At 34.0% G+C, this 24,822-nt stretch overlaps 2 protein-coding genes and 1 pseudogene across 2 annotated transcripts; 2 read left to right on the top strand and 1 right to left on the bottom strand.

Moving 5' to 3' along the window:
* Positions 1–6,478, top strand: part of LOC115982096 — a 26,887-nt pseudogene extending 20,409 nt beyond the window's left edge.
* Positions 6,479–11,040: 4,562 nt separating this feature from the next.
* On the top strand, positions 11,041–17,851 carry LOC115981800 (purple acid phosphatase 3-like). Its single transcript, XM_031104157.1, has 7 exons — positions 11,041–11,281; positions 15,130–15,286; positions 15,717–15,824; positions 16,549–16,676; positions 17,168–17,296; positions 17,422–17,489; positions 17,576–17,851. The coding sequence occupies exons 1-7, from the start codon at positions 11,087–11,089 to the stop codon at positions 17,790–17,792; spliced, it is 1,002 nt and encodes a 333-aa protein (XP_030960017.1). The 5' UTR covers positions 11,041–11,086; the 3' UTR covers positions 17,793–17,851.
* Positions 17,852–19,026: 1,175 nt separating this feature from the next.
* LOC115979041 lies at positions 19,027–24,435 on the bottom strand. Its single transcript, XM_031100990.1, has 6 exons — positions 24,095–24,435; positions 23,800–23,872; positions 23,255–23,350; positions 23,099–23,149; positions 20,889–21,251; positions 19,027–19,423 (listed from the first exon to the last, which is right to left on the bottom strand). The coding sequence occupies exons 1-6, from the start codon at positions 24,376–24,378 to the stop codon at positions 19,094–19,096; spliced, it is 1,197 nt and encodes a 398-aa protein (XP_030956850.1). The 5' UTR covers positions 24,379–24,435; the 3' UTR covers positions 19,027–19,093.
* Between the last annotated feature and the right edge of the window lie 387 nt (positions 24,436–24,822).

Genomic DNA, 24,822 nt, shown 5'->3' with positions numbered 1-24,822 from the left:
ACCGACCAACATCGCATGGCGATAACAGACAGGGGAGCTCATCGGCAAGCCAATTGCCGCTCACCCGAACGAATTCTCCTACTGAGTTTCTGTTGGAATCAGACAGGCATGATATAAGCCACACCCTCATGTCTCTAGTTTTTAAATAACAGTCAGACCTAATGTTTTCGCATAGACTATACATATAATTGATATCATGGTGGTTTAAGTGCAACTCGTATATGTGGCTTAGTTTACTTACATAACTCATAACTTGGTAAAAGTTGAGGGGGAGTTGGTCGGGGCAAAGGCCATAGAATCTAAGGGTACCTATGATCAGAAGGTCCACAGGGAACCTAACCCCACCCTCAAGAATGGACATCAAAGGAAAAAACGCTACATTGGGGTTGGAATGTCTATGGAGAGCAATATCGCCTTCGTGACAGTAGGCGATATCAACGTCTCTAGGAACGCCAAAGGCTGCTCTAAAATCAGCTAAGGCTACCTTAGACGCAAGGAGATGAGAATACCCCATGCCTAAATTCTAGAATGAAGAAAAATTGAAAGAAAAGGGAGGAGTAAAGAGAACTTACTTTGGGCTCTAAGGAGTGATTTGGAATGAAGTGTTTTACGCACAAGAGGAATATTGTAACACCCCAACCTAATTGCATAATTAATTTTATGGGTTTATATGCTTGTTATTATTTTAATTAATTTAAGTGCATAAAGCTTTGATATTGTGATATTTTAAAACATATTTACTCTTTTTAATGTTATGGAAATGAATTTATGAAGGTAAATATATATATATATATATATATATGCAAAGTTATATTATTCTTTGTGCCTTTCTAGAATATAGAATTATGTTGGGGGGGGGGTGAAAAGTATAAATGTTAAAAGTTGAAAAAATGGGTTGTGATCTTTTCTTTCCCTAGCAATACACGTGCCCCCACCCCAAAGTCAATTCCCTTATCTTTTCTTTTGTTGTGCCAGAAGCTTCTTGCTTCATCTCTTTTGCTCTTTCTTTTCTCTTTCATTTGCTCTTACACGGCTACACCTCTCCCTCACTCCCTCACTGAAAATCATAGACATCTCTCTCTAAGAAGAAATTAAGAGCCTAACATTAAGGTTTCAATTTCTAAGTTTGTGGGTAAGTAATTAAAACCTCATTTGATTTTAGGTATGTTGATAGTATAATTGTTTTGTTTATTTTTTCTTCTTTATTCTCTAATCTGATTTTAGAGGCTGAACTTGTGATTCTGTTTTAGTGATTTGAAAGTTTGATGATATTGTGATCAATTGTATGCTTATTAAGGTATTTTAATATGTATAGTATAGGTATAAAAATTCCCAAATGAAATGAAGGTCAATTGCTATTAGTTGATGATTTTGTAAGAACATATGCTGAAACTGTCACTGTGACAGATTTGAGCATGCTGCCTTGTATGATTTTTAATAAATCATGGTTTTATGCTTGAACTCCGAAATTTTTATGGTATATACTAGACATATAGGGAAGTCGTTCTGTATAAGTTTATATATTAGGAAGAGTTTTTCAGTAATAATTTTTGGTCTTTCATTTAGGTGACGAGAACGAGAACACGGACACTTGAGCTCCTCTTGTACAATCTCTCGCGTCTTCTATTTTCAAGTAAAGGATAAGTTATATGGGCATTTGGTAAGTCATGAGCTTATTTTAAAGTATATGATGCATTAAAAGGGTTTTTATTAGAGATATGGCATATAATCATGTTTCAGATAAAGATATATTCGTGACCTTTCGAAAACTTATGTATATGATTTGAACATATTTATGCTATTATTAATTCTACGAACATGATGTTTAAAGAAAAGAATGAAAAATGCTATTATTATAAAAGGTTATGCAAACTATGAATTTTGGTATGATATATAAGTAAGAAATGTTTTAGGTTATGTTCTCCGTTAATCTAAGCTCAATTAAAGTATGTATTAAGGATGGTGATTCGTCCGCGCTCAATTAAAGTATGTATTGAGGATGGTGGCTCATCCGCACTCAATTAAGTATGAATTGAGGATGGCAGTTCGTCCGCGCTTAATCAAAGTATTATTGAGGATGGCGGTGCATCCGCGCTCAATCAAAGTATGTACAAAGGATGGCGGTGCATCTGCGCTCAATCAAAGTATAAGTAAATGTTAATATTAAAATGTTAAGTTTATGACTATGAAAGTTATAATAATTTATGAGAAGAAGTTTATGAATGAAATGATTATTTTATATGATTTTAAAGAGTTAATATAAAGTTTAGTGACTTTGTAAGAAATGAGCGGAATTTAGTCTGAAGGATTTTGTAGTATTAATCTGATAAGGAAAATGAGAACAATTATTTCCCTATGAAAAATGTGTAAGTTGTTATTATGAATAGTATAAAATATTATGCATGAAAAAATGTTCTCCTATTTGTATATCCATAAAATATTTGATTTACATACATTCTTATTAAAGGCCCATAGAGCTTAAAACCTTACTGAGCTTCGCAGCTCACCCTATTATATTTCAGTGCACAAGTTCTTCCTAGAAGCAGCGAGAGTATTAGAGGTGGCAAGGATTCTGTGATTCTCGTTTGTTAGAATGTAGACTTTTTTTTGTTGTATAGTAGTTTAGCTTTTTTGTTATATATGAGGAATCAAGATGTACTTTATCCTTTGAGCACAGATGTAATTTGGAACCTTAGTTTGTTTTGAACCTCAGTTGTATGTCTTTTGGGTTAGGTTTGTAATAAGAGTTTTGCTAAAACGTTTAGTTATGTAATATTTACACGTATACCTTAAGTTTCAGCTAAGTGGCAATCTTGCAAAGTTCGAATGAAATGAATTTTCAAGGTTTTCACCATTTTTGTATATTATGGCTTTTAAGCAAGAAATAGGCAGGAATACAAGAAAATATTCTTGTTAAACACCTTCAATTTAGGTTGGTTCGTGTTAGTATTGAGGTAAACTTGATATTAACATGCTGGTCATGCTCTAAATTCTGAAGTACAGGTTCGGGTCGTGACAAATATGCTTGGCAAAGAGGAAATCGAAGGAAAGAAGATGCAAAGAGTGAAATGAACAAACTGTGGGAAGTATTGATAAGAGTGAAGGCATTTAATGAAAAAGGCGGGAAAAACCCTTCTGGATTTCGCCGGTAATTGCCACACGCGTGAACTCGGGCTCCGAACCGTCAGATTATGACGATGGTTAGATATGACAAGCAAGTGTAGTGCTTCTTTTGAGAAAGCATTAATGGCTGTCTCTTCCTTTCAGTAGCTGACGGTTGGGCTTCCTAAGGAGTTATTAGCACCACGCGGATTGTCCTTGATTCGCTCTCGGTAGCCGAGCACGAATCAAGGGGGGGCTATTGTACGGGTGCCCGGGTCTAGGGACCAGGCCTTGCAACCTAGCCCACCTCCCATCCCCATTTCGGACCCTTAGCCTCAACCCAAACACCTTAGGACCCAATTTGGATCCAAGAGCTGAAACAAGACCACGCTAGCTTAAATACCTCAAGCGAACCCCCCGATCTCTTCTGACCTGGTCGGGGAGAGCTATTGCTCGGAGACACCCTGCATTTGGCTATCCGATAATGCCTTTGAGAACATCGCTGCCAAACAGGCTTCTGAAGGTGGGAATTAGTTCCAATGCCACTTCCACCTTCCCGACGGAGCTTCCACTTTGAGACGATGGAATTGAACCCCCATTCGCACTAGTAAGGGGGAGTAATCATAGCTCCTCCACTTATCCTAGCCTATAAATAGGAGAAGAGAAAGAGAAAAAGGGGGTTGGCAATTCTGGAGAGAACATTGAGAGAAGAGAGCAGTCATTCTAAGGGAGAAAAGGAACAACTTTGTGAGTTAGGGAGAGGGATCTGAGGAAATAGGAGGGTATTTGGGTTGCCGAGCATAGATCCACCCATAGTAGGAAACCCAAAGCTCACAATACAAATAGATTGTGAGCCCAGGTAGAGACTGAGCCCAATAGTCATATTTTGGGTACACACAACAGGGGTGTATGATCTTGCATTCAATGAGTCCTTTATCAATATCTACACTGCCTCAAGCTTGCAGAAACAATGGTATAATGGTAAGGTTCACCTAGGATTTACAATTCTTCTTGCAACTGGTTTCCTTTGGATCTTAACTTTTTCTTGAAAAAATACTTTAATGAAGTATAAAATAACAATTTTTTTTTTCTGATAATAAAATTTGTGAATAGATTTGAGCTTTATTTATACAAAGATTAAAATGATTAGGTTATACGTATACAATGTCATTTCAAATCCATGATATCACAAATTGTTTTTAACAAAATATCCAAAACCCAAAGTCATGCAGTAAATTTATATGTAGCTATTTTATTTATACTAGAAATTTTTCTTGAAATCCCTTAATTTTAAATCCTCAAATTAATCCATATGCAACAAATGGTAACTTTTCTTTTGTATGAATATTGATATTTGATACATAGCTAGTGCTCAACCACAGGGTGAAAATTAATGTATGCCTAAGCTTTGATTTTATTAAATTTGCAACAGTTTTGGGCAACCACGATTACAGGGGCGATGTAGAGGCACAATTGAGTCCCATCCTGACGAAGATGGACCACAGATGGCTTTGCTTGAGATCTTTCATTGTCAATGCAGGTATTGAATTTTTTGCTTATTAATTAGAATGAAAAAATCATCGATTTGTGATATTAATGTCATAGAATTAGAGATGGATAAGAATACAATCATACATAGTTTACATTCTCATTGTTTGGATGTGTTTATTCTGAAATGTGATTTGTAAGGTGAAATATGTTTTTTTTTTTTTTTTTTATAGAATACTAAGTATTTAACACACACAGACGAAAAATGTTAGTACTACTTTTGCACCAATACATAATGTAAGGACGAAAAATATCATGGTTAAAAACCACCTATTTTCTTAAATAAATAAAACCACCTACATATTTACAAAATATGCTTCATTATTTTTATATCTATTTCATACGTATTGGGATCATCTTTGTTATTTTTTCTTGAATTTTAAAGTATACTCGGTAAGGGTAACTATGTTATATACAACATCATATAAGTGTTACAAATAGTTACTTAAAAATAAAGTAATTTTTTGGATTTCCATTTTTCAGGATTTGTGGAGTTTTTCTTTGTGGACACTACTCCATTCGTGAATGACTACTTTACTGACCCAAAGGAGCATACCTATAATTGGAAAGGCATTTTGCCACAATAGGAATGTCTCTCAAACCTCTTAAAGGTAACCTAAGATTCTTCTCATCAGGGTTTTTTTTTTTTTTTTTTTTTTTTTTTTTTTTTTTTTTTTCTTTTTTTTTTTTGAGAAAGGAGAAGGGAAAGCCACAAACCTACCTCAAAATCCATGTGCACACACATATTTTAGTTGATAATTTCATAGCCAAACATACGTGTGCACATATATATATATATGATGTAAATTAATAAATATTCCGGACAACCCATACTCTCTCATCTTTAATAATCAATATTATCTTACAAATGGTATATATTGAAAATGCAAAACTTTTTTTTTTTTTATTTGTTAATGTGAGTGTCCAGAACTGTTCGAGCACTTGCTTATTCTCCATGTGTGTGTTACAATTCTTGCATTTCACACACATTAGGTAATTAATGGAGGAATCGCTAAGGGTCTCTCCAAGATATTAGTTAGGAACTTGAACCAAAGACCTCAACCACACTTAGTGCTTCACTTGAACTTCCTTATGTATTGGCACACGAAGGTAATCAACAGTTTTGATTTTGGTTTTGCAATAGGATGTGGATTCAGCATTGAGGGATTCCACTGCAAAATGGAAGATTGTGGTCGGTCACCATACAATCAAAAGTGCTGGGCAGCATGGTATCACTATAGAGCTTGAAGAGCAGCTTCTCCCAATCCTTCAGGTAATAGACTAATAGTAGTAAATATATTCTAATTAGTTAAGTTTCCAAATTCCAATCATATAATTTTTTGGTAAAGATTATTGTAATTGAAGTAACAATTTTCTAAATCCATTAATGTATTTTCAGGCAAATAATATTGATTTGTACGTAAATGGGCATGACCACTGCTTGGAACACATTTGTGGCACTGACAGGTTAGTATTATTATTATGTGTGAAAATAATTCATAGAATTTAGTTTTACTTAAACGGCTAACTAATAACATGGTTCTTATGGCAGCCAAATTCAATTTCTAACAAGCGGAGTTGGCTCTAAGGCATGGAGGGGTGATATTAGGGAGTGGAACCCTGAGGAATTGGAGCTATATTATGATGGACAAGGTTTTATGTCAATGAAAATTACTCAAACCCATGTGGATATTGTGTTCTATGATGTTTTTGGTAATGTTTTGCACAAATGGGGCATCTCCAAAGACCATGACGCTGCCGAATTATGAAGAGAAATATATGCTAGCAGTACCATGGACAAAAAGCTCCACTTGTCCAAGAGAGAGATCGAGGGTAAAAAAAGAGGAAGCATAAATATACATGTTCACTAGGTAAAGTCTGTTAACTACCAAAAAATGGCATTTTTTTTCTTCCATTCTACTCAATTACTAGCCGTATCAAAGTTAAAACAATGCATACACTTCATTAATGTGGAAGAGTATCAACTTAAAGAACATGACATTTGTAATATTATAATTTATTATAAGGTAAAATTGGAGCCTTAGTGAGGTAGATTAAGTGGTTGATGTTTGAATCAAAGACACTGAAAAGAGTAGTACTAGACATGGAATGAAGGCACCAGCCTCGGTTATTTCTTAGCATTACACATTGCAAATTAAGGGTTTGTTTGGGATCCACTTATTTTGCTGAAACTAAAAACTTTTTGCTGAAAGTACTGTAGAAAAAAGTAAAAGTTAGCTGAAATAGTATAATGAAATCCATGAATATTACCAAAAAGTGCAGTGAGACTTATGAATAGTAACAAAAATAAGCTGAATAGTAAAATAAGCTGGGTTTTTAAATTGGAGCCAAACGCACACTAAAGAGAGAGAAACAAGGGTGGTTGTGTTTATTAAATAAATGTTCGGTGAATTGAAAAGCTTGGTAATGCTTCAACTTCAAGGAGCTTCCTGGTTTTTCTTATTTTGGAGGCAGCTTGGAGGCTTTGAAAGAAGAGGTAGTGACTGGTGAGGCCTTGTTAGTGTTATCTTTTTGATAAACTAGTGAGGCCTTGTTAGTGTTATGATCACTAAGAGATATATGTATAACATCCATATGTTGCTTTTACACCAAGAGGAAGAGAGGGGGTGAAAGGGAAGGCAATTTTTTTTATTGTGGTTATATACATATATTTGAAGGAGGATGAGGAAGAGAGATTCAATGTCAGTGCAAATTACTCAAGCTGGTGTTGATATTGCATTCTATGATATTTCTGGCAGAGTTTTGCACAAGTGGGGGACAACCAAACAGCTCTACTCTACCATCTAGAGAAGTTTCACTGCAAAGAAGAAAGGCTTAAGATCTATAATATATGCAAAAATATGAAGCTTAGCCCTCTACTGGGGTCTTAAGAAATAAGAAAGATTATTATGTATTGGTATTATTATAAAAGCAAAAAAAAAGTAGGAGGAGGCTTGGGGGATATCAAATATGTATTATATTAGAAACTTCTTTTGCCGATTGTTTGTTGGGAGATATATTACAAAAGCAAGGAAAAGGAAGGATGAAGAGGAAGATATCTATTAATCTATGGTATTCATTTTATGCTTTCAAACCTATGTAATCTATATCAATGAAGTTTGTAGTTTAAAAACATCTGCTTGGTCTTGGTTCAAAGAGTTCTCAACCACTGGTCAATCCTAAAAATCAGTTCCATATCACAAATTGTCTTAGAACTGCACTGAAAAACCTAGAGTAATTCATTACACGATATTGAAATAATGGAACTCTTTTTGAGTGCTACAACCATAGAGAGTTGAAGTGTTTAAAGAGAAGATCTTTACTACTAAGTTTTGTGGTGAGATTGTATTTACTTCTTGAGATTTATTTGTTATATCTCCAGTTTATTGTGAACTCAAGTTTGGCATAAACTTAAGAGATGTAATCTGTATTTTCATAATGGATTTTTTCGGATTCATCCTGTGGTTTTTCCCTCTACAGTATTAAAGGGGTTTTCATGTAAGATTTTATGTCCTTGTGTGGTTGTGTTTTTATAGTGCTTGCTAAGAATTTGTTTCCATGTGTGTGTCTATATATATATATATATATATATATATATATTGTTATTACTTGGTAGTCATTTATTTTAATTTACACAGACATTGAGAGGGTTTTTTCCCCTACAATTCACATTAAGCCCGTAATATTTATTTTAATTTACACAGAGACATTGAGGGTGTTTTTCCCCCCTACGATTCACATTAAGCCCATAATATTTTGTTACTCTCAAGTTGCTAAAGAGTGAAGCTATTGACCCCATGTTCATAAACAAGTGGTAAACTTTAAATTTGCTTTTGCTTAGGTAAAGAAAGGAGTTGTTTTAGTCATGATTAAGGATAAATGTTGACTAAACTTGATTGACTTCACTTTCTAAAATAAGTTGACCCTAGGAAAGCTGATTAATGTCATAAAACTTGTCAGAAATCAACCAATGCAACAACATGCTTTTATGGGGGAAAGGGATTCACCCGCGACTTTAGCAACATAGAGATAGGCTTCCATTTGTGTAAATGTAGCCAGCATATGACTCGTGTGTAAATACAAGTTATAATCTAATTTTAATATGCGTACTGTAAGGGCGGGTTTTAGTTCTTAAGCCCAAAAGATGAATGAGTTAAGGCCTAAAGAGCCTAATACAATAAATTTGTAGAGAGTGGGCTTAAAAGCTAGACTTCAATGGATCCAAGAACACGTGCCATGGGTCAAAGACAGTAAGAAAGTAAAGAAGAACTAGTTTTATGTAAAGAAAACCTTCCTCGGTAAAATCCGAGGAGAGTGATCCTGCAAAAATATTTCTTTTGGACTTGAATATTTTTACAGTTCTTGTTGCTACAGTGTTTTCTCCCCCTCTTCTTCTCCCCCTATCCCTGAAGGGTCTCCTACATTATATATCTCCCTTTAGATGATCTTGGTCTTTTATTTGTTGATCATCCAAGCTACTACATAAGTGTTTGTCCCATTAGATACCTTCCCAAATCCCTTGTGAGTGCGGCAGCTAAGGCAGCATTGTTCAGGGGTCTTTTCCACATAAATGTAGCCAGGAGATTTGGTGGGATACATTAAATGTGGTGGCAGCCACCAATCCCTCAGTCACGTCAGTGCTAATCCCTTCTCCAAAGTTCTTTCTCTACAATACGACTTCCCCTGATGACGCATTATTGATGTTGCCTTATTGTCCAAAGGTGTGGCCTCCTCGGCATGATAATGGCCTTCCTCGGCCACGGGTATGACACGTGGCACAATTACCTTACTGGAATTCTTGTACCCTACAGGTACAGTTATAAGTGTCTTAAGGGCACAAGTTAAGGATTAATAAATACATAATTATGAGATATAATACACATTTCTCAAAGAAAAGAAAACATTTATTAATGATTCATCTAGTTACACAATTTTACTGAAGTTATGTGTTTTTTTTTTTTATTATTAAATATATGAGTACACGTGAAGGACTATGAAATGAGTCACGATAATTAGGCGCACAGCTTTTATTTAGGCACTAATTTTCTTTACCTTGAGCTTTTAGGGTAGGACAAGTACTCCTCATGAGTCATGACACAGACCTCCATTTAAATTGAGTGGTGTATTAATAGACCTCCATTTAAGTATCCGCATGCCAAAAGGGAACCTTTATTTCTCGTATGTCTCCTACACTTCATTTCAACAAAGACTTCCATTAATTAACTTCTAATGTGGTATTGAGAAGTGTTACGTTCACAACATTTTTGCAATAAATTATAAGTGATAGATTGTTATTGATTCTGGTTGGAATTCATAACTTAGATTACTTTTTTGTCCACCCATAACCACCCATAACAATATGCTATTTAGGATATATTGTGAAATTTTTGTAAACATAGCATTTTTCTTAAATTTTCCCCTTTTAATCAAATTGACATGAGTATATGACCAAATAAACATGGCACGTATTTTTTTTTTTTTTTTTCCTTTTATATACATAAATACGATCAGATTTGAATTTATGATGGTAATACACCAATTTATATATTTTCATCTCCTTAAGGCAATGCTGGTTTCTTAATTGTATGAGTCACTTTTTTCTGCTATTTTTAAAAAATTTATTTGATGGAAACTCTTTTAGTTCCAATCATTTTTTTTTTTTTTTTTAGTTTCTTTACGTTTTTCTCCCTATATATAATATATGTGCTATTCATATCCTTCAAACATATTAACCCAGACAGGTATATATGTGTCTTTTTATTTATTTATTTATTTATTTATTTTAAGTATTCAACAATTGAGGTCATTCCTTGACCCAGCCCAATGTTACTTGTAACAGCATCTTATCCTTCATTGGTTCCTTGCTTCTGGTAATAGCAATAACTATTCCTTCTTTCCCCATTAAAGAATCCATTCAACTGGGTATGTGCCGTACCACCTATAGAGAAGCCCGTAATTAAAAACTACCATTATAAGATTGGGCCAGCCAAACTACGGTTCATTTACACATACGCAGATAAGTGTGAGAGTTTTTTTTTTTAAATAATTGATAGTAATGTATATCTAAAATGGTTTATTTCTTGAATATACAACACAGGTTTTAAATTTCTTTCCTATTATTTTTTTTTGAAAATACTAAATATTTTAACACACGTTAGCAATATTTATGATTATATTCTTTTCTTTTTTTTCGTAGAAAGGACCGTAGCAATATTTCATTTTGAAGGAAATCGGACACGCGCATCATTGAAGTTTCTGAGTAATTCTTTACGCAAATACCAATATTTACTCCCTTGTTATAATCTAGATTTTTTTTTCTTTTTTCTTTTTTGACTCGTATTGCATATGTTGCACGTCTTCTTATCTCCTAAGCTATAAAGGGAACGTTGGTTCACCAAAGCTACCATTTTTTTTTCTCATTCCAAGCATTGCAACCATGGTTTCTCCCTCTCACAATTCCATGATTTTCTTTCTTTTCTTTACTGCAAATCTTTGGCTATGCTTTGTTCCTTCCACGGCGGAGCTTAAGCGTTTTGAACACCCCGTGAAAGCTGATGGGTCTCTAAGCTTTTTGGTCGTTGGAGATTGGGGAAGAAAAGGACTCTACAACCAATCCCTTGTTGCTACTCAGGTTATTATACAATATTCTCCTCTTCTTTTTTAGAGCTCTTACATTAATTACTTTGATTTATCTGCTTAAAAATTCTCTAATTAATATATTTAAACTCCCAAAAACCAAGCTTATCTTCATGTCAACATGCATGTGTATGTGTATTTACATATGCACTTTTTTTCTTAAATCTTTTTGACACTTTGATAATCAATATGTACATGTAGTGTTGTAAAAGCCAAATAAAACTAGATTAATCAATATACAAGTAGTTCTCTGTCTAGTTGGATAGAACTGTCACGAACCGACATATTTGATGTCTTTGTTTGCTAAAAACAAAACAAAACAAAACAAAATAATGTGATTACATACACGTAGCTCTATATCTATTGCATTGTTTGCTCTCTATTGTACAACACGAGAATTAGAATTCAAATCCTCCTCTCCTCCTCAATGCTATAAATATTGAATTAAATAAACACAAAATGTAATAGGATGTTTTCTATTAAGAGATTAAAAGAATTCATGCATTATCCATGACCGCAACCTTATTAAAAGATTCAAGTTTTTTTGCAGAATACGGAAGCTATTAAGTATTAACTAAGAGTAGGTTTTATACGTAGGGAAATTAGTAATAATATTTGTTAGTACTTAATATTAATAAACTAGTGGGTTCTAGTTAGCTCAACCGATAAAGTGTTTGATGGTTAAATAAGAGATCTGGGGCTCAATCTCCGTCTATACCAAAAACCACACGATTAGTGTTTTGGTCTAATAATAAAAAACTATCATCGGAAACGGACGTTATAAGATGAAACTCTCTAAAAATATATATTAATTTGAGTAAACAAGTTTTATATCTATCTATACTATCTATAAGAGGATTTCTCTCTTTGGACTGAACTTTTATGTAGTTTAGAAATACCTGCAAACCTTAGTTTAACAGGACAAAAAACTTGAGAACAATCTGATAAAAATATATCTCCATCTCCACTTAAAATGCTTACAAAATAGGACACTCTCCTACTAATTCATACCTTCAAAACAAACTTATCAAAAAAAAATTTAAAAGGAAAATTATTACACTAAACCAAAAAAAGAGTATCATTACACGCGCAAAATACTTGTAAAGAGGGTAGTTATCATATACTAATGAAGATGCTTCCCTTAGCATTGATCAGCTAATGCCGTGAAATAACTACACTCCCAAAGGATATTCGATATAATATACGGATATTTCTTTTTCTTTTCTTTTTTTCCTTCCTTTTGATCATGATTCTTGTGGGGAAGTAAAGCCTACGTCATTAAACTATGGTAGACTACGATGTTTCAGAGGGCAATTTCCTTGCACAAAGCACAATCCAAATTGATCCTGGGAAAATACACTACAAATCCTCATCACCCACTAACGAATATTTTTTTGGTATCTATGCCAATTTCACATCAATCGATTCAATCCTTCTCTTCACACTTTTAATCTGCGCATAAAATAAGGGATTAAACTTCTTAACAATGGTTCTTTCTAGAGAAAAGAGAAATAGATTATGATTTTTAGGAATCAATTTCTCCTTTTCTAAAAGGAAACAAACTTTTTTTTGTAAATTTAGGTAGAATTATGCTTGCATTGCCAACACTTTTCTTCGTTTTTCTTTTCTTTTTTCTTTTTTGAGAATCAGGAGTCACTTTCATCTGAAACAAATAATTGATGGATACATCAAATAATAATAATAATAATAATTGATGGATGCAAGTTAAATAAGTATTCAATAAAGACCTTTTTGCAAATTCTTTCCCTTTGGTAATAGTCAAAGTGGTAACATGAATATTACAGATTTTATTGTCGTGAAATTTTCAAATTGATATGTTAATTTTAAAACATAACATAAAAAAGTAATTAAAAAATTATTTATTATATTGTTGATGTGTCATTAATTATATTTATTATTATAACAATATTTAAATATTTTATAGTAAAATTAGTAGTAATTTTGCATTTCCACCAAGTACTGACTGATCATACAATGGTAAAACATCTTAATATCATTCTGCCAGTTCATGTCAGCATATGCATTGATTCCCCTTGATTGCAATATTTTGTGGAAACTTCAGAGGAGTTTGGACAATTTTGCTTTCACATTTGGTATACTCACACATGCATCCTCCAATGACTAAGCAACTACATGTGAAGATTATTACCAAAAAAAAAAACTGCATGTGAAGACCGATCATTCTGATCTTTTTTCTTCTTTAGACAAAATTTTTCTAGGCTTTATCCCAATCATTTTTTATTTTTTTTTGGACAAAAGCCCATTCCTCCGACTTCCTTGGGTGCACAAAGCTTGTCCCAACTAAGCCAAGCCATTTTTCTCTCATCATGTTTTCGACCCCACCAAAAATTACGAATCATGCTAGCCAATTCATCACAGAGAGAATCTGGGAGTTTAAAGCAACTCATTGTGTATGTAGGAATAGCTTGAGCTATTGCCTTAATCAACACCTCCTTGCCTGCCTTAGACAAAAAATTTTCTTTTCACCCTACCAATTTTTTGCTAAGCCTTTCTTTCATTGCATTAAAAGAATTCCTCTTATTCCTCCCCACAAGAGACAGCAAACCCAAATATTTTTCATGCTGACAAATAACCTGTACTCTGAATCTATTCTTTATCTCCTCTTGAACCTCCCTGGAAGTGTTACTACTAAAGAATAGAGATGTTTTAGCTCTATTCAATTGTTGACCGGAGGAATTCTCATAAACAGCAAGGATTCTTTGTAGAGTGATACATTCTTCAATGGAGGCTTTACCAAAAATAATGCTATCATCTGCAAAGAAAAAGTGTGATAGTGTGGGACTACCTCTGCAAACCGATATGCCTTCCAACTCCTTGTTTTCTACTGATTTCTGAATCAAAGCAAATAAACCCTCTGCACATAAGAGAAATAAATAAGGTGATAAAGGATCTCCCTGCCTTATTCCCCTTGTTGGTATAATATGCCCTCTAGGTTTCTCGTTGATCCTTATTGAGTAAGATACAGAGGTGACACACTACATTATCAGTTTTCTCCATTTTTCTTAAAAACCCAATTTCTCCATAATTTTTTCAAGGCATACCTATTTCACTCTATCATAGGCCTTACTCATATCTAATTTTAGTGTCATCTCCCCTTTCTTTCCACTTCTCTTCTGATTAATGTGATGCATAGCCTCAAAAGCCACAAGGACATTATCAGTAATTAACCTTCTATGCACAAAAGCACTTTGGGTGTCACTGATAATTGATGGCAAAATTTTCTTTAGTCTATTTGCAATTACCTTTATATTTTCTTTAGTCTATTTTTCTTTATTTTTTTTCTTTTTTACGGCCAAAAGGGTTTAAGCTGCACGTTAATAATATTCTTAGAGATGTAGCTTCAAAAGGATAAAAAATAGCTAGTTGTAAACACTATCTGATCTCTAAATTATTAGTTTTGAAACCAATATAAAAAGAAGGGTCCAGTTAATATATTCCTTTAATCATTCATTTTAAAAAACATTTTATGAGAAGTTGATAAAATTGTCAAAAAAATTATTTTTTCATTTTCTTATAAAAAAATTCTTAAGGGAATACAATAGCAAAACCCTATAAAGAAAATGGCACCTATTATTAAGTGATAAAAACGTACAGTGAAGTTGAGGAAACAAATTGTGGAAAATTGTACTTGAAATTCTAAAGTTGCCTGTGGCCTAAAAAATTTAATTACGCACTAAACTTTTCCACACAAAACATTATGAAAAATGCATGGTTTACTGAACTTTGTAGTTTGTACAGCTTCTTTTATCTATTTATATAAGCAATTAATTTTTTTTTTTTTTCCAATTCCTAAATTTGTAGATGGGAGTAGTAGGGGAGAAACTGGACATAGACTTTGTGATATCGACTGGGGATAATTTCTACGAAGATGGATTGACAGAGGTGTCTGATCCAGCATTCAATGAGTCCTTTATCAATATCTACACTGCCCCAAGCTTGCAGAAACAATGGTATAATGGTAAGGTTCGCCTAGCTAGCTAGGATTTATAGTTAATTATTCTTGCAACTGGTTCCTTTGAATCTTAACTTTTTCTTTAAAATACTTTAATGAAGCATAAAATAAAAATTCCTTTTCTGATAATAAAATTTGTGAATAGATTTGAGTTTTATTAATACAAAGATTTAAAGTGATTAGGTACACAATGTCATTTCAAATCCATGATATCACAATTTTTTTTTAACAAAATCTCCAAAACTACCCAAAGTCAGTAAATTTATATGTAGCTATTTATAATAGCAATTATTCTTCAAATCCCTTCATTTCAAATCCTCAAATCCATATGCAACAAATGGTAACTTTTATTTTGTATGAATATTGATATTTGATACATTGCTAGTGCTATAAGCCAGGGTAGAATTAAGTTTTTTTCATATTAAATTTGCAACAGTTCTGGGAAACCACGACTACAGGGGCGATGTAGAGGCACAATTGAGTCCCATCCTCACGAAGATGGACCACAGATGGCTTTGCTTGAGATCTTTCATTGTGAATGCAGGTATTCAATTTTTTGCTTATTAATTAGAATGAAAAATTCATCTATTTGTGATATTAATTTCTTGGAGAGATCCAGTCATAAAGCTAGAGATGGATAGGAATACAATCATACATGATCTCACATTCTCGTTGTTTGGATGTGTTTATTCTGAAATGTGATTTGTAAGGTGAAATATATGTTAGTACTACTTTTACACCGGTACTTATATAGGGTCCGTTTGAATTGAATTTATTTTTTCTGAAACTGAAAACTAAAACTGAAAACACTGTAGCAAAATAATTTTTAAATGTGTGAATAGTGTCGTGAGACCCATTTTAATGAAAAAATTGCTGAAAAGTGGAATTTGTGGGTCCGTGAACAATGCACGAATGCACTATTCACGGTTGACTTGGTCAAATAGTGCGGCTGGGGAAAAAAAAAAAATCAAAAAATGCAGACGCAGTTATAATTCGAATCCATACGGCAACATAATGTAAGAACGAAAAATATAATGGTTAAATACCGCCTACATTTTCTAACCTTTTCTTAAATAATAATAATAATAATAAACCACTTGGATCATCCTTTTTTTTTGTTGGGGGGGGGGGGGGGGGTGAATATTAGGATCATTAATTATTGTTATTTTTTGGATTTATACAACATCATATATATATATATATATATATATACATGTTACAAACACTTACTTAAAAATAAAACAATTTTTTGGATTTCCATTTGACAGGATTTGTGGAATTTTTCTTTGTGGACACAACTCCATTCGTGAATGAATACTTTACTGACCCAAATGAGAGCACCTATGATTGGAAAGGTATTTTGCCACGCCAGGAATATCTTTCAAACCTCTTGGAGGTAACCTAAGATGCTTTTCTCATTGGTTTTTTTTTTTTTTTTGGAGGAAAAGGAGAAGGGGGAGGAATAGATAAAGCATTACATATCACTTATAAAGCTAGCATCCACGTGCACACATATATTCTCGTTGATAATTTCATAGCTAGATATATATATAATGTAAATTAGTAAATATTCTGGAGAACCCATACTCCCTCATCTCTAATAATCAATATTATCTTACAAATGGTATATATTGAAAATGCAAAACCTTTTTTTAATTTGTTAATGTGAGTGTCCAGAACTCTTCGAGCACTTGTTTATTCTTCATGTTTGTGTGTGTAATCCTTATATTTTATACACACTTAAGTGATTATATAGAGGAATCCTAGGAGTCTCCCCAAGATATTGGGTAGAGATTTGAACCAAAGACCTCAACCATGACTTGAACCTCCTTATGTATTGGCATACGAAGCAAGGTAATCAATAGTTCGATTTTGGTTTTGCAATAGGATGTGGATTCAGCATTGAGGGATTCCACGGCAAAATGGAAGATTGTGGTCGGTCACCATACAATCAAAAGTGCTGCGCAGCATGGTATCACTATAGAGCTTGAAGAGCAGCTTCTCCCAATCCTTCAGGTAATAGACTAATATTAATAGTAAATATATTCTAATTAGTTAAGTTTCCAATAAAATCGTACAATTTTTTGGTAAAAGATTATTGTAATTGAAGTAACAATTTCCTAAATCCATTGTATTTTCAGGCAAATAATATTGATTTGTACGTAAATGGGCATGACCACTGCTTGGAACACATTAGTAGCACTAACAGGTTAGTATTATTACTATGTGTGAAAATAACTCATAGAATTTAGTTTTACTTTTAACAGCTAATTAATAAAATTGTTCTTGTGGCAGCCAAATTCAATTTCTAACAAGTGGAGGTGGCTCTAAGGCATGGAGGGGTGATATTAGGGAGTGGAACCCCGAGGAATTGAAGCTATATTATGATGGACAAGGTTTTATGTCAATGCAAATTACTCAAACCCATGTGGATATTGGGTTCTATGATGTTTTTGGCAATGTTTTGCACAAATGGGGCATCTCCAAAGACCATGACTCTGCCGAATTATAAAGAGAAATATATGCTAGCAGTACCATGGACAAAAAGCTCCACTTGTCCAAGAGAGAGATCGAGGGTGAAAAAAGAGGCAGCATAAATATACATGTTCCCTAGGTTAAGTTTGTTAACTACCAAAAAATGATTTTTTTTTTTTCTTCCATTTTACTCAATTATTAGCTGTATCAAAGTTAAAATAATACATACACTTCATTAATGTGGAAGTAAGAGTATCAAGTAAAGAACATGAAATTTGTAATATTCTGATTTATTATAAGGTAAATTAAATTGGAGACTCAGTGGGGTAGATTAAGTGGTTGATGTTTGAATCAAAGACACTGAAATAGTAGTACTAGACATGGAATGAAGGCACCACCCTCAGCTTTGTCTTGGCGTTACACATTGCAAATTAATCAAAGAGACAGAAACAAGGGTGGTTGTGTTTATTAAATAAATGTTAGGTGAATTGAAGAGGTGGGTAATGCTTCAAGCCTTCAACTTCAAGGGGCTTCCGGCATAGAAAGTGCTGATATAGCCATAGCTCAAATGAACCTATGCTGACGCTTCAAGACCTATAGCGGCGTTTTTAATGTACCGGGGTAGACCTTTTTTTGCAGTGCTGGTTTTTCATATTTTGGGAGCGGTTTGGAGGCTTTGAACGAAGAGGTGGTGACTAGTGACTAGTGAGGCCCTGTTAGTGTTATCACTAAGAGATAATATGTATATAACATCCATATGTTGCTTTTACACCAAGAGGAAGAGAGGGAGTGAAGGGGAAGGTAATTTTTTATAGTGCTTATATACATATATTTGGAGGATGAGGAAGAGAGATTCAATTAATGGTTTTGTGCAATTTTGGATAGTTCCAGTAGAGAAATTTTCTCTTCTTTTTTATATAAATGAGGTCCTCTTAACTGCATGCATGTGATGTGTCCATTTCATTCGCTGTAGCCATACGTCTTTGCCTCCCATGATTAGACTGGATATCACAGGATCGGATTTGTTTTGTTTTTTTGGTCGGTGGGAGTAATAGCTTAAGGTGCTACTTTTTTTTGATAAACAGCTTAAGGTGCTACTTGTTTGGGAGTAAACACAGTTATGGTTTCAAGATTTGCTGCCCATATTCCACAGTCTACATAAATGCTGCTGGTGCAGATGTGCTAACTAGAAAGTGCACCAAAATTGCCAAGTAGATTTTGCAGCAGATTAAAATCCATAAGAGAAAGATGACACAGAAGGCAATGAGTTAGAGAAAATTAAATTCCCAGAATCATGCATTTCAAGTGGTAACAATGAAAGAATAAATGAGTTCCTTCTCAGGCCCCATTAAATTGAACTCCAAATATAGATTGGTGGGTTCTCCAAAATGGTAAGCTTCTAACTAGTTCTTCGTGTAACTTTGATGCATAATCTCTCCATAAAGAGACTGAAGAGACAAAATTTGCCCAATCAAGGAAATGCTGTCTGCTCTCACACGTCATGCAGTTTAAGACTGTCTCTGCCAGTTGATTATCCTTTGAAAATACATGATTCAATCTATTAATTTTTTCCATTTGTGAATGAGACAATTCCACCACCTTGCAAGTGTCTATTTGAAATTTGGAAGTCTGCAAAGTAGAGGATTTCCAACAGTAATACTGCACAACCTGCAATGACCTAATTAGGGTTATCAACAGAAAAACCTGTATAGAAACCAAATATTATTGAGGCAATTGCAAGACTCAGGGGTGCTGTTGAACCATCTGCAAGAAATGGAAACAAATGGCCTTAAAATATTTTCATTTCTAGCCATTTAACTTCAACAAGTCACAACTAATGACACTCGAATGGTTCTTGAGGCCTCAGCTACCTCGAATTAGCCAAAAACAAGGCCCCACTACTTCAAATTAGCCATAGAATATTAGTTTTTTTTTGTTGAATCCCTATGTTTTCCTGTTTTCTTTGTCGCTATGGGAGGTTCGATTTTTTTCTTCATTGAATCAAAAACTTGAGTTTTCAATAGAGAAAGGTGGTACATTTTTTTTTTTTTTTTTTTGGATAGGTATGGTAAAAATATCATTAAAAAAAGACTACTCCATGGAAAAAGAACATGAGACAGCCAAGAAAATACAGAAAAGACTCAAAACTATGTACAAGAAGAAAGGGAATCTAAAAACATCGGGAGGGAGTCACTAGATGTGAGTCCCCAAACCCAAGAAAAATCAAACATAGTCCCTATAAATGACTCAAGAAGCTGCTCCCCCAAGCTCTCCATATCCTCAAACGTGCTCCTGTAGCTCTCCCTCAAGATACACCACATCAAACACAATGGTGTCAAATTCCAAATTTCGGATGAATGCTTCCTCAAACAATTCCTCCATCCTAGTAAAAGATTCTTCACTCTCTCAGGAACCACCCAAGCAACCCCAAAAGATTTAAAAACAAAACTCCACAACCAATGGTACGTTTTACATGATACGTATTTATGAGGGAGACTGGGACTCCTTATATTCGGTGCTCATGGGCAAGGAGAGTGTGAAGCATCTGTTGTTTAATGTGGAGGAGCTAATGTCTAAACAATCTCCTGTACAGTTTGTGAGAACATATAGGGAGGGGGAAAGGGTTTTTATTCTCCAGTTGGGTTCCAATGCACATGCTCTTTTTTCAACTTCACTTTTTTCTAGGCAGAGCTTTTTCAAACAACCCCCATTTTCAAAAAGTTGAAAACTAAGTTGCATCAAAAAGGCACTTAAAGTAACCAAAAAAATCAATTTCTAAGCATAAATATTTCTAAATAGATCCTAGTTAATACCCAATCATATAAGGACTTAGTTTTGACTAAAACACTCAAACTACTAAAAAACAATAAAATAAAACCCTATCCTAAAATATTCTAAAAATTACGAATAAAATAAGAAAATTCCTCCAATAACCATATATGACATCCTACGTTGCTAGAACAATACCCATTGAACCCCAAAGCTCAAGGAATTGGTTTAGCAAAAGTTGCAGAGAGAGGATCATGTAAAACTCATGGGACACTTTTATGGTGTTTGAACTTAAGATACAATCATATCCATCTGTTGTCTCCGTAATAGCAACAGAAAATGTAAAATTTTTAGGTTAGAGTACCTGAAGAGCGTGCAAAATGTTGATAAATTCCTGATCAAACAACTCATTTCCCCTTGCTAATCGTAGTGGCTTCATCAGTAAATCTGAGAAATCTAAATCGCAACTTGTATCTTGATCATAATAAACATCAAATCCAAGAACATGCAGCCTTGCCCAGCATATATCAAAACCCAACTGTTGATAGGAAGATTGGCCAGGTGAAAACCAGTACATATTACTGGATGCTGGCAAAGGTAGACATGGACCAGGCTCATTATAGTGTGAAAGACTTTGTGAGAGAAGAGAAACAAGTTTAGCATCCTCATCATGGGAAGCATCACGGCTGAACCATAATGTAAGCGTAAGTCTTTCCCCATCAGTTATCTGTCAAAAGATAAATTAGCATCAGACAACAATGAGATTCAGAATTTAGCAATCAGGACTACATCTCATTCGATGACACAGAATAAACACTAACTGTTTTCACTTTTTATATGCATAAAAGCATACTGTCTAAGCAATGATCAACATACATGTGCTTACTTAGAACATAAAGGAATTTTCTGTAGGGCCCAAGTTGTTTATGATACTCATGCTCAACTCGAAAAAAATTGGTTTGTGTTTGTTCATTTATCAAACAATTCAAGCTCAAGCCCAACTTTAGGCTCGCCTATTAAACGAGCCAAACTCAACATAATAATGTGTTTGTGAACAATGTCATAAGTATGGGGCTCAATTTGAGTATATATAATATTATATTTTCACACGTATACATATATAAAATATACTTGAATAGATTTTAGATTCAATTTTGCAAATTTGTAAATTAGCTCATAAGATATCAAATTATTACTTGTAATTTATTGATAAATATAAATAGTCCATTTCCTAGTAAAAAGTTATGTATGATTTTTTTACAAAACAATGTCAATGAATCTAAATTTTATAAGATTATAAAAGAAAATTATTAATAATATAATCTCAACTATAGTTAAGTGATTTTATTAGTATAGATTTGTGAACAAGTAAAAACTCTATTCCAAAATTATGCATTGATCACCAAATCCCAATTTGTGAGGTGACCAAACCCCTGATATTAATCAAACAAAAAAAGATTTATTTTGCAATTGACATGACATAAGGCATGGGACCTAATTCTAATAATAGTAATAAGAGTAGCAAATGAGAAGTCTATAATTTTTTCCTTGGTAGCCAAGGAAGTGGCACCAAGAACTCATGATGAGCCACTAGAAGTAGTTTATGTAACCCCGAGGGGTTGGATAAATGGTTCTTAAGACCTCATGATATCCATGAGATCCTAGGTTCAAAACCTCTTCCCAACATCTTGGGACCACCCCCAAGAGATTCCATCCTATACTAACCCAATGTATGTGGAATGGGGAAACTGCATGTACCTAAAGGAACAATCAGATACTCGAAGAGGTTTGGATATCCTCGTTTGTCCAAAAAAAATTAAAAGTATTTTATGTACTTAAGGAGTTTTTTGACATCTTTCCCAAAGAATTCGCACACCGACACCTGTGTGACATCCAACATGCTATGGACTTCATTGTAGAAGCAACTCTCCCAAACCTGTCTCACTAAAGTATGAGCTCCAATGAACATTCTAAGCTAAAGAGGCAAGTAGAAGAACAGCATGTGTGGGTCTCACATGTTGTGAAAGAGAGGCCTCATGAGACCGTCTCATGAGATAACCCCCTCCAAGGACAAGGCTTGTCACGGGCATGTAAGAAGGAAAGGTAGTTTTTCTCCATTGTTGGATGAGGCTGCACATTATGCTCACCAAAATATTGGTAATCAGCATTAGTTAAATTAATATAAACATGAGATATGTTAGAATTATGGTTAAGTGATTAAACTCACCATTTCCTAATAGCTTAAGCTTTTAGGACAATCAGTAACTTAACAAGATAAATAATGCTATCTGACATAGTTGCAACTTTTGCAGAGCACCAATACAGTAGATCTACCAAGTGTATACATTATCTTTGATTACTGTTTATTTTATTTATGTTTTTCCTATCTATCCTTAGATATCAAATAATAGCGGAACAATGTTTTCAAAAAACAAATCATAATGGACTAGTATACCAAATCTTAAGGGGGAAGGGGGGGAGGAAAAAACCCCTTGACTTAGAAACCAAATTTCAATTACAAAACTACAATAAAAGCAACATTTCACCCCACAAAAGAGAGGAAATTGAGAGTACCTCATCAACAGAATGAATGTTGCTGCTGTCAGCTGTGTAGATCGCAACATCCTGATGAAATACAAAATTAAATTAGTGAACACTGATTGCAACATTCAAATGGTTCGTTGTTTAACGTAAGAACTGAATAAAGATAGGATAAAAGGCTAGACTTACCCCAGCCAAGGGCTCAATAGTTGTTGGTTCCCCATCCTTGAAGTGAAAAAGTCCACCTTTAAAATCCCTCCCATAACTGTTCAAATAGCACACTGCCTTTCACCAACACAAAGGAGAACCAAATAACATATCAACAAAGAATAGATCTAGCTAGACGAGAACTAAATAAAAAAAATGGCATTTCATTTATTTTTTATATTTTTTGATGAGTGACTAATAAGAAAGGATTCACTAAGTATATTATGTTGAAAAATGTTTCTGGAAATGACTCATTTTTTGGAAAATTATCAAAAAAAAAACCGTTTGTGGGGGGGTTTGTTGAGTATATGAGTGTGGCATTCTGGAAAACGTTTTCCACTCTTAGGGAAAGCATTTTCGTTTCTATTAAGTTTGTTTTCCATTGACCATAAAAAAAAAACGTTTTCGCGTTTCCGTCACACATAACACCAGAAAATGTAGAAAACATTTTCCGCCGAAACAAACAACAGACCCATTTCAATATGACAATATAGGAAACGGTTGAGTACTAGGTAACATAAACATACCGTAAAGTCACGTTGTTTGAGATAAGGTCTGTTATCATCACTATGCCATCCAATGCTTGCTCCTCTGGTCCAGCTGATTTTCAATAACAACGTTAAAAATAAAAAACGATCAGATTTAATAATTGAGAATATGGGTTTTTTTTTTCATAATAAATCATTGGCCTAGAGGAGAGTCATGAAAAGCTATGAACCTCTGACACGGACACGGACACGGCATTTCAAATAAAACAAAGACACGACACGTTAATTTGAGACTGAGAAAAGTGAGTGAAGGGGAAGGGTGGTGTTATCTAACCTGATTAAGCCGGTGAACTCGATGAAGAGGTCAAATTGGCAATCAAAGAAGTCCTCGACCTTGTCCTTCAAGGTCTCTCTGATGGGTACGAAAGGAAGGAGAAGATGAGGAGAGTTGGTGGCGATGAGATGAGAGAGAGTGGTGGAGAATACGTTTGGTCTGTACCCAACGGTGCTGTTGCTCTTGTGTATGAATTCTAGTTCCTTGCATTGATCATCGCTCAAGAAATTGTGGAGAATCAAACGCGGATGCTGCTTCTGCTTTTGCTTCGCCTCTGATTCCATTTTTCCCCAACTCCAATTTCTCTCTTCTCTTCTTCACCCTCTTGAGACTCATATTGTCTTTTTCTTTTTTTCTTTTTTCTTTTTTTTTTTCCCTTTTTTTTAAATACTATTTTGCCCTAAGATTTATCAAAATTTTGTTTCTCACCCCTAAACTTTAGTTATTTTTTTATAAAGAGTTTTTTTTAATAGTTTAAATTTTAGAGCTATATCAAAATAAATAAATAAAGACAAAAATAGGAATGAAATCATGAAAAATATATATATTTTTCAATAGTTTAGGAATAAAAATGATATTTTTAAAAATTTTAATGAAATAAAGTTGTAATGAGTTGAATACTGAGCGAATATTGGGCGTTATTATAACAAGGTAAGTACTAGGCTCAACTTAAGTATCAGCCCAAACGATGGAAATAATCTAGTATTGGCTAGCCTATTTCTTTTAAC

This window comes from Quercus lobata, chromosome 3 (assembly GCF_001633185.2).
Source record: "Quercus lobata isolate SW786 chromosome 3, ValleyOak3.0 Primary Assembly, whole genome shotgun sequence".
Classification (NCBI taxonomy): Eukaryota; Viridiplantae; Streptophyta; class Magnoliopsida; order Fagales; family Fagaceae; genus Quercus; species Quercus lobata.
This window is presented reverse-complemented; position numbering and strand designations above follow the sequence as displayed.

Bases quoted from the DNA above. Each gene is read 5' to 3' on its own strand.
- LOC115981800 (XM_031104157.1), top strand. From the start codon at position 11,087: ATGGTTTCTCCCTCTCACAATTCCATGATTTTCTTTCTTTTCTTTACT. The intron at 15,825-16,548 runs GTATTCAATTTT...TCCATTTGACAG, and splicing joins ATCTTTCATTGTGAATGCAG to GATTTGTGGAATTTTTCTTT. The intron at 17,490-17,575 runs GTTAGTATTATT...TTCTTGTGGCAG, and splicing joins CACATTAGTAGCACTAACAG to CCAAATTCAATTTCTAACAA.
- LOC115979041 (XM_031100990.1), bottom strand. From the start codon at position 24,378: ATGGAATCAGAGGCGAAGCAAAAGCAGAAGCAGCATCCGCGTTTGATT. The intron at 23,351-23,799 runs GTATGTTTATGT...TGTTGGTGAAAG, and splicing joins TCAAACAACGTGACTTTACG to GCAGTGTGCTATTTGAACAG. The intron at 19,424-20,888 runs GTACTCTAACCT...AGGTCATTGCAG, and splicing joins ACATTTTGCACGCTCTTCAG to GTTGTGCAGTATTACTGTTG.